The 10,460-nt window shown below is 42.1% G+C and overlaps 1 protein-coding gene across 2 annotated transcripts in view; it reads left to right on the top strand.

The window, feature by feature from the left end:
- Positions 1 to 10,460, top strand: part of dpp6a (dipeptidyl-peptidase 6a) — a 220,789-nt gene that overhangs the window by 15,046 nt on the left and 195,283 nt on the right. Inside the window, exon 1 of one of the 2 annotated variants that reach the window (XM_034861626.1) lies at positions 8,093 to 8,366. The exons of the other annotated variant lie outside the window; for it this stretch is intronic. Coding sequence (XP_034717517.1) covers positions 8,199 to 8,366 — 168 coding nt within the window. The 5' untranslated portion in view covers positions 8,093 to 8,198. Of the gene's footprint in view, positions 1 to 8,092; positions 8,367 to 10,460 lie in introns of those variants that run through there. 2 annotated transcript variants of the gene reach the window in all.

Here is a 10,460-nt window from a genome sequence, read left to right on the forward strand (position 1 = left end):
TTCCCGACTATGTGGGAGCCAGTGTTTGGATGCTATAGGAGTTCAGGCTAACGTTAGCAGCTATCTCTCGTCCTCTTTATTGGATTTGGCGAAGTTTACACTCAAGCAACCCCAGCTAGCATGTCTTCATTCTCAGCAGCCAAACAAGGTTAGGTGTAAAACAAAATAACAGGTCTACACAACGGTACAAGAACATGCCCGGGACATGTAGCTTTAGCCTCAGTCTCAGTCCTATTTGTTATTTACTGCAAAAAGTCATCCAGACAGTGTTTTAACCCTCAAAACTCACAGAGCTAAAGTTACCCTGATAAGTCAGATGTCATTTCAGACGACAAAATCGACTGTCGCTGGCTAAAAAATTAGAAACCTTCTTCTGTCATCCTGTGTCTGAAATTAAGGACTTATTGTTTAAAAAATTACAAATGAATGTGGGTGGTAAATCTGCCACCGTTGTCTTTGTAAACTGCATGTGCTGTGTGAAAATGGAAAGCTTGACAGGTGTAACAGGCAGATGGGGCTGAGCAAACAATCAATTCGTCATATTCATGGCTCCAACTACCATGGTTTCTGTTCTGCTCGCATTGTAAAATGTCTCTTGGTTAAAGTGAGTTTTCCTGGGAAAAATCCTACCAAACCTCTTTTAAAACAACATAATGAACCCAAATGAGTCAGACCCCTTTTCCATTTTGGCTTATGGAAGTGAATATTCCACTAATATTCCCGTTTACATGTAGCCGTGCAGAATACGATCTTTTTTTTTTACCAGTTGTGGCAGACTTGTGGGACCGTGCAAAAACAACGTTGCTCTTTTCGTTCCGTCAACCCCCGCGTAGCCACGTGTCACATGTAAAACCTGTTGATATCCAAGTATTTGATAATGTTTAAAAGTAGCTGGGTTTCTTGATAACAATAATACATTTTATTTATGGGTGCCTTTCATAGCATTCAAGGACACCTTACGGTTAAGAAATTCAAAAGTACAGTTAAAAAGGCAAACATAATTAAAACCAAAACATTTAAAAGATTGAGATATAAAATGAAAAGAAAGCAACCTATCCATTATTATGATGGAGAGTGGAGTAGGTGGGTTTTGATGGAAGTTTTAGAGGTGGGTAGAGACTCTATGGTACGGATGGATAGCGGAAGGGAGTAGAGGAGCAGAATGGCTGAAGGCTCTTCTTATCAGGTCTGCAGCCTTGCAAACTGCTGGCTTGTGTATAGCAACCATAGCAATGCAAAGAGCTGACCATAAGCCGGAAACAGGAAAGAGGTCATAAACTGCAGTAAAAATCCCAATTGAGTTGCATATTCTGAATGTGCTGTACATACATATACAGGAATGCCTTTAAAAGAATAACACCGGAATATCCCACATCTTAATCTAAATTGCTACATTTTAAAAAAAATGCCTTGTTTAGAATATTAAACTGCAATATGCTGTTTACATGACTTGTATCAAATTCAGAATATTGTCATATTCAGAATAGTCGCGGTACATTGGTGTGCATGAAAATGTACTCACTGTTGTGTTATATCAATCAGGGGCAGAGTACTACAAATCAACAAAATTGTATATTAGTCATTTTGTTTTAGAGATAACCTCTATAAAAAGTCAAAGTAAAGTTTGTAATAACTTAATTTCCCGTACTTTCACTTTCCACTCGTGTTCATGTCCTTTTGGATCCGCTCAAGTGTGAGTTGTGAAGCCGAAGCCAGCTGCTGTGCTCTGGGAGCTCATCATCCGTCCCTGAGCGGAGCAGAGCAGGTTAAAGTGATGAATCTGATCCAAGTTCCTGACAAACGCCTGCTGTTCAAGGCAACTGTTCCATTAATATTCAGATGTGCTTACTGGCTCCGTCATAGGAGGGAGGGAAGCAAAAGTCTCCTTAAGTTGAAAACTAGTTACAGTAACTTTTCTGTCTTATTCTGCCAACTGCTACGGAGGAAATACTTATCTGTGAGCTTGTACTGCCGTTTACAATTTACTGTATGTCATATACAGTGTTTTTCAGGGTTCAGTATTTGCATTAAAGCTAGAAGAAAAAGACAAAAAACTGCTTTTCTATAGGCAAACTAAAAGGTCATAAACAATTAAACACACTGGCAAACAGCTCATGTCCAACCAACTTGGTCTCACGCCAGTTCCTGAAATGATCACGTTATTTAGATTTATTGATTTGTGTACATGTCATGATTTTCTCGTTTATGACATGTACAGGTCACGATTTTTGAATGTGACCATTTTACAAACTGCCATGACACTGGGCTGCTCTGGGGGACGCAACAATGGGGAAATGAAACGCCACACACAGGATGGTGGCAACAACTCGTGCCGGGACACAATCCTAGGTCTCTGGAGGACCCTACAATGGGGAAATTAAGTTTCATTTCCCCGTTGTTGGGTAAGAGTCCTGTCACCAATCCACCACCCCAACCAAGCAAGCTCCCTGCGTGGAATTTCCCCCTTACATACTACTTGCTAAACCCCGTGTAGCTGCTGCTCTCCCCAGTACATTATACAAACACGGGTGAAGGGCGCCTTTTTCGTCCCTTCAGACGCTGACAGCCACTCTCCATAAGTTCGGAGTGAGAACTGGTTGTCACGTCAGAATCTTTCTACTTCGGAATGTGGCAGCGAGGCCGCTAATAGACCCCTCCTGCATCGAGGCTGCAAGATTAATGTGGGCTTTACATGCCTGCGTACCATTTTTTTCTGCTCCTGAATTCATTAGAGATGGTAACTATCTGTTGCCCTGACAGTCTGGGGCGGAGAAGGTCAGCACAAACCTTTTATCTAGATTATGGAGCTCGCCACCAGCAGAAAAGTGCACCCAGCATTTTTTTAGAGAAACTCACAGAAATGCAAATCAATTCATAGCGAATGTACTGAAATAGTTACTTCCTGCTGCTCAGTAATGGTTACATTTTCAGCCATCTCCATTGTACATTTACTACTCCTAACCTGTAGCTCAATAGCACCTTGACTCCACATTACCACATTTTAGGATTAAATTAGCTGTGCAGTAGATACTACAGCAGCTTTTCATACTGTTTTCCTGAAACAATAGAATTCAGTTAAAGACCAGTTGTATCAGGAAAGGATTTAGTTGCAGTCACAGTTTCCTATATTCAATTTAGTATGACGGTGATGTTGCTTACAGTAATTTCATTCATCTTTAAAGCAAGTCCAGTGTGACTCAGGCTGTCAAGAAAACTGCAAAAGACAACTGGGACAGCGGCGTAGACAATATCACAGTTTATTTAAGTTGATAATTGAGCCATCGATCTGTCCTGTGACGGTATCGGTTGAGTTTAGTGTGCTGGATGACTGCAGTCACCAGAATGAAGTTCGTTCTCCGGATTCACTCCATGGGGGATCCAGGCCAATCAATCCGGGATTTGGGGAAGTTTTAATCCCTTTTGTCTAAAAGTATTTACTGTTCGTCAGAGAGTCTTGGTTTGGTACATGCCCAGTCCCTAAAATACCACAACACACATACAAACACACACACACACACACACACACACACACACATACATTTAAAATACTTGGAGTCTTGCTACTGCAAAGGTTTGAACAAGATTTGTCCTTCTTGACATAATGCAAATTATTTATTGATGTTTAAAACGGGTCCATGCATAACATTGAGCTGATTTATAGTAAATTGAATGCAGGAGAGTGCCAGTGACAGATCCTGGTGATGTGTTCAGACATTACCATACCTATTTATGGCCCCCAGAGAGCAGTTAGTTGAACTGAATGCTTAAAGGCCCAATCAGAGTGGATAAACAGAGGCCTGCTCCACCAATTTACTTCTATTTTGTAATAAGGTGATAATAGTATTTGCAGTAGTCATAAAAACCCGTCTCCTGACATAAGATTTCTTCAGGACAAGTTGGAGCCTAGGCCACTTATCCATGTACTTTAGGCAGTCTAACTCTTTAAGAGTCGTACTGAAATATAATATTTGATCCTTAATGTCTTTCATTCAATATGCATCCTGTTTTTAATGAACAAATATTGCCATATTATGTTGCCTCTCAAAGCTCTTTAACTTTTATGAAGTTGCATGTTTCAAATCTCCCATGCTGTTGTTGGATTATTGTATGTAGCCCCCTGATATACAGTAGGATAAGCACTAAATATAAGCACCTTACTGTAAAGCTGTTTTTCGAAGAATTATATATATATTGGGAGACGATTGGCTTGTAGAATGCATGTGTCGTGCAGAAGAACAGAGTTGGTGCAACATAACAGAACTGCACGTTTAAACGTAACTATATTTCCTACGTTTAAGTTGCCTAACCCAAACCATCCCTTAACCGTAGTTTAATTACCATAACATTAACCTTTCCTTCACTTTTCTCATACTTCCCAAGTCTAGATAATGTAGAAAGCGGGAATTTAAGAAACTTTGTCATTGGACGTAATTAATATCAGCATTCTTGTGTGGGGATACAGTTAATTATGTTTATATATATTTATACTGTACATACTTAAACAATATTTTTAGTAATTTTGTATTTATGTATGCATGTATTCACTTGATAGCTTGATGTAAAGTGGTCGTGTGTTGTGACAATGCAAATATAACAAAGCTTTTAAATTTGTTTTTATGCACCGTCTATGTAACACAGCAGCTCTCTTCTGACAGCCGTTTATTGTGCATCTCCATATTGGAGTCGGGCAGTAGCTGTTCATGCTCCAGCAGATTCTCTCTCCCCAGCAGACCTCCCATGCAGCTCGGTAGCTTTGGCTGCTGTCTGCTCTGTGACAGTCAACTGACTGCTGTTGGAGAGCTTTATGCCATAGTAGCACTTACCCATCCCTGGCCAGCCATTTTCTCTGAGAGTCTTCCCACCCGGCAGCTGCTGTGTGCTCCACCGCGGCCAACATTGTTGTTACAGATGTCCTTGGCCGCCACACCTATACGTGATGAAATCCAACTTGGCCCGGTGTGCGTAGTAGGGCAACAGACAACATGGTGGATTTAATGTTGCATGTGTAGTACAGGCCAGCTTGTGGGGTCAAGGGGAGTTTATGTGTCATGTTTGATACTTAAACCCTGATTAAATTTGCTGCCATCAGCAAAGCTGTTAGTTCAACTTGCAGGCCATGAGTTGAAAATGATGTGTTGTGAAGGTTTTTTTTTAAGCATGCCTTTGACGGAAGAACTCCACAGAGTAGGAAGAAAATCAGTATGGTAGCAGTGCAGCCAGCTACCTATCTTTGCAACGGCTGTGTTCCCCCTCTGTCAGCAGTCCAGCTGGAGTCGGGGGAGCCTGATGCCCCCATTAGGTTGTTTTGACAGCCTCATCCACAGTAATTAATACCAGGGACTTTGAAATGAGATTTATGTGAGACATGCTGTTTACACATCTCAGTTTGGGGAAGCTTTAGCAGTGAACCGCTGCTGTGAGTTCCTGACACTCCGCTGCCTGGCTGCATCATCTGTGTACAGTTTGTTTTTATTCTGAAGAGATACGCTTTCAGACTGATATTGATTTATAAAGCTTGAGGAAGAGTGAGAACTAAGGAAGCCTTTAGCTGGAAAACTGAGGGCTTGGTCTTAAGTGGGTGTTCTTTGTTTAGCAAAAAATATTAAATATTAAAGTAAAAGGAATATTAAAAGTAACAAATTAAAATATTACACTCTCAACTGCCTCGTTTGTGATTTGTTTTGACATCAATAATGGAAATCAATAAGCTTTTCCCCTGTGACCCAGTGAATGTCATTGATTCTTCAAATAACAGAATACTTTACCCTTAAAATCCATAATAATCCAATAACCATTTGTACTGTATATCAACTGTTCACCGAATGTTGCATTGAATTCATGTTATTGTTGATTGCCTCCACTGTTGACGTAGATTAAAAACCAAAACAGAGTAATTTTGATAGGGGTCCACGTTTAATACTAAGAAAACTATATGGAAACATCCGTTTACAAACTCTTAAACAACTTGTGCAGTATGATCCAGGTCTTGTTTATCCATTATTGTAAGCGAGCACTAGTGCTTCCCAAACACATGTGTTGTCTCTAAAACCTAACCCCTATATTGCATAGGGGATGTCTGGGCTGTGTACCGGAGGTGCTGTGGCCCCCGCTAGCAACCGCTGCCATTCAAGTGAATGCTTGATATTCCACCAACCGCACCATGGAGCGGCCCAGAAGCAGCTCTCCGCTCTGCTAAAGATACCCCTCAGGTCTATTTTTGTCGGGCAGGAAATGAAACTGCGAGGCTATCCCCCAATATGGTTTACGTCTCCTTTACAACACCACGGATAACGAGAAATTCCTCTTGGAGGTTGAAAAACATATTAGACAGCACAGATCTTTTTCATAAAGACAAGGCCAGAAAATAGAAGACCTGGAGTTTAAAAGTCCCATGGCATGAAAATTTCACTTTATGAGGTTTTTTAACATTAATATGAGTTCCCCCAGCCTGCCTATGGTCCCCCAGTGGCTAGAAATGGCAATAGGTGTAAACTGAGCACTGGGTCTCCTGCTCTGTCTTTTGAGAACGTGAACGCTCAGATGGGCCGATGTGGATTCTTGCCCCTTATGAGGTCATAAGGTGCAAGGTTACCTCCATTTTCTCTGCCCAGCCCGCCCAGAGAATTTGGCCCATCCATGAGAGAGAGACATCATGCCTTTCAAACGAGCAAAGTGGCACTCGGTCAAGTCCACCCCCCACACTTCGTCTACTTCTATTGGATAGTTGCGTCACGTTCAACGGATTCATTTGAATAAAGATGGGCATCAGCCAGCTTTTTGACGTACAGTATTTTTTTTTTTTAAATGCAGCGCCGCCTTCCTGGGACTCTCTGCTGCCATGTTAAAGTTGCTTGACGTCACCCGTAGGAATAAAGTGGAGCGCGTCACACGGCCATCTGGATCTGCACTGTGAGACGCCCCCAGTGTGGTATGGGGCGGGGCAGAGGATGGAAGAAAACCGGATCGCAGCACAGACATGCCAGTGGAGAAATATGGTTACTATTTACAACACTGACCCATTTACAGTATTCCTGCTTGCGCATGCACACTATTTGTCTGGACACACATGGACGATCAGTTCTTTTTCAAAAAAATTTTTTAGGGAGCTTTAAAACAACAAAACCGCAAGTACACAGTCTGGGTCCATTTGTTTCCCTATTATTAGACCGAGTACATGAAATATATTTTCCAAAACATTGTTTCTACTTTACAGCAACCAAATATATATATTTTTTAAATTAGAATATTTTGGGCCATTAAAAAAAATTACAAATGAAGAACAAAGATCAAAGGGACACTTTGATCTGAAACATTTTCTGTAAAAGGATATGTATTTTCTTTGTTTCCCTCTCCTGGAGATAACCTGGTGACCCCTTAGATTTGTGTTGTGACCCCCTCAGAGGTCCTGACCTCTATGTTGGGAACCAGACACTACAGCTGGAAACGTTTGATAGTGTTTGATTTTTGGCTGACTGTCTATCTACGTTGAATGCTGTTTTAGTGCCACATAACTGCAGACATTGGGTCATGCGGCAGACAGTGAAGAGTTTGGGGGAGAGCTGGTTTTGAATGAAGGACACAGAGTATCTAAAGGGCCAACACATTATCATCAGTCTGAGTAAGGAACAAGCATTTGGGAAGATCAGACTCATGGTGGATAATTCCCCTAAAATCATGAGCTTTTATAATCACCACGCATAAAAGACCATCATTCAATCTACATAGTGATCAAAGTAATGGGAAGATGTGCGCACCTGATGTCCATGTAAATGCGATTACAGCTGAACAGGCGTCACTTTTCCTGCAGGTTGAAGCTTCTATGTCATTATGCGCTGTCCATCATATTTGAAATGATAGCTTGCAGCATCAGCAGCAGCCTGGACAACGCACACCGACTCTCAGCTCCCCGGAGACGAATCTATTAAGAGGGATGTATCTGTTTCTCTCAAATTAACAGAAAAGAGCATCGGCTGCGCATCTTAAGACCGGGGACAAGCGATGATCCGAGTGGTTAATTCACCACTCAAACTTATCTCAGTCTCTGCTATAATTCCCCCCCCACCCCGTGATATACTGTTTTGTATGCAAGGAAGGACAACTCTACATTTTCAGCAGTACACCGAGGAGAGCCCACGTTGTTTTTCTTTTTTTTTTTTCTTTTTGTTCATCAATCCGTTGGGTTGTAAGCCCACCCACTTATGAACTGGCTCACTAGCTACAGTAAGGGTCTGGAACTGAGAGCTGACAGAAGCTGTCCAAAAGTCTACAAATCTAAACCTCTCGGAAGCAGACCGGAGCCGCGGAGGAAAGGAAACATGAAGGAAAGAAATCTCATTGAGACTGCAAAGATGCAGGGCAACGTAATGGTAAAGTGGCTCCTCGTTTTATTTTTGCATGACGACGTTGCAATGATCTGGTTCCTCATTTATCTTTAGGAACTGTCCCGTTTCCCATTAAACCTCACGCGCTTGGCATGAGCGCTACGGATGCGTTTGGAAATTAGCGTACTTTACGTTCACATTCGGCTCTGGCTTCTGTTTTGTTCTATCCCACTGAGGGGATTTCTGATAGTTCACGCCCTTTTTTGATTTCACGTGTCCCTTTCCTGCCAGCAAGTAGAACCGAGCTGGGGGAGTCGGAGAGGATATGAATCGCAGTTTACGGAGTTGGGAAGTTTTGTCCCGTTTTTACTGGGCCGATCATAATGAGTTATGAGTTTTGGCTTTGTCTCATTTGCCTCCTAGAGCCTTTGAGGGCAGAGGTAACTCTTTGCCCAAGCAGGGTCCCGTTAATATTTTACTGCATCTAAAGCTGCGAGGTGCAGGATATATTACCCTGGCTGTCCTTCTGCTGGGTGCTGCAGGCATCTCAGTATGAGTGGGGGGAATACCAAATTTCCCATGGGACTCTTTCAGATATTAAGGGCCAGTATCATGGCTTATAAAGACTTTAAATGATTGATTCCTTTAAATGTGTGACGGTCATAGTTTAATGTGCATTCATATTTCATGCCTTAATGCCCTCTGCTGATTGAAGCTCAACCAGACTGACCAACTTTGTTCCTGGGCAGTTTAGTTTAGTGCTAATTTTTTTCTTCCAATTTACCCCCTGATTGCTTTATATACAGTATAGCTGAATAATCCGTGGTGTGCAAACGCTTTAAGCCATTTTGGAAGATGTGGGCCACAGCTGTGTGGAGTCAGGCTTTTTCTAAATGGTTCCTGGACTGAAGATGGTCTTTTCCTCCCTGTGGCCTTATTTTGTGCGAGGGTGTTTATCTCTGGATAATGAAAAGTAAACACTGCTGTTCATGAGGATTTTGGTCAATTTTCTTTTGCATTTTTTAATCCTTTATTTATAGAGGACGGCTAAAGACGTGAAAGGGGAGAGAGGGGGGGAATGACATGCGGCAAAGTGCCGCAGGTCGGAGTTGAACCTGCTGTGTCGAGGAGTAAACCCCTAATAAAGGACGCCAGTTCTACCAGGTGAGCTACCCAGGCGCCCGCCATCAGTGTCTAAGCTATTCATTTTCTTAAGTTGCCTTGTGTTATACTAGTAGTATCGATTTTAGACAGGTGGTGGTATTTTTTTCCTTCTGTGGATAAGTATCCTCCTTAACCCTGCTTTTTATGTAAATATTAGAGTTTGATGATACTGAGTTTGTACCATAGTTGTGCTCTATCAGAGTATGAGAAGTGTCTTTTAGAGCCTGAAGTTCCTCTTCTTTTTTTCTTTTAAGATTACTTTTTGGCCATTCCGCCTCTAATCACCAGAACAGATCAGACAGGAAACGGGCGGGAGAGGGGGACGATGTGCAGGAAACGGCAGCAGGTCACATTCATACCCTGGGCCTTCATATGGGCGCACTCTCTACCCACTGAGCTACCCGGGCGCCCCTGATGTTCCTCTTTGACCACAGCCACGTAAAGCACAACTAGTCAGAGACACATGACATGAATCCCCCGACATGTTTGTGAATGTATCGCACTAACACAATAATACAATGCCTTTTGACGGATTGGGCCTTCAGCTCTCAACAAGATAGCACTTGTATCCCAGAATCTCAAACTATTGCTTTGAAGGTTTCCGCGCAAAGCTAACAAACACCACATCATTCAAAATACCCGTTAATAGACCACGCACTCATCTAAAAGTGGAAACAATGATATTTTTTTTCAGTCAGTTTCCCTGCAGTTGAAGCAACAGTGTTGCAGTAGAGCAGTGGAAATGCACCTGCTGTAAAAGACTGCCATGCGGGCTTCATCTCTCCGAGGAGTCTGCTGCAACTTCTGAAATCCTTTAGTCAGTGTTGGCCTCTTCACTGAGATCTACACGTTTAATCCAAGGCTAAATCAGGCCCGATTGGACTTTAGCCCTTAAAGGTTTTGTGTTGTCCCTAGACAGAAAGAAGCACACATTCCTACCTTTTATTTTCTACAATTGATTATTGATGAAGTGTT

This window comes from Etheostoma cragini, chromosome 22 (genome assembly GCF_013103735.1).
Source record: "Etheostoma cragini isolate CJK2018 chromosome 22, CSU_Ecrag_1.0, whole genome shotgun sequence".
In the NCBI taxonomy this organism is placed as follows: domain Eukaryota; kingdom Metazoa; phylum Chordata; class Actinopteri; order Perciformes; family Percidae; genus Etheostoma; species Etheostoma cragini.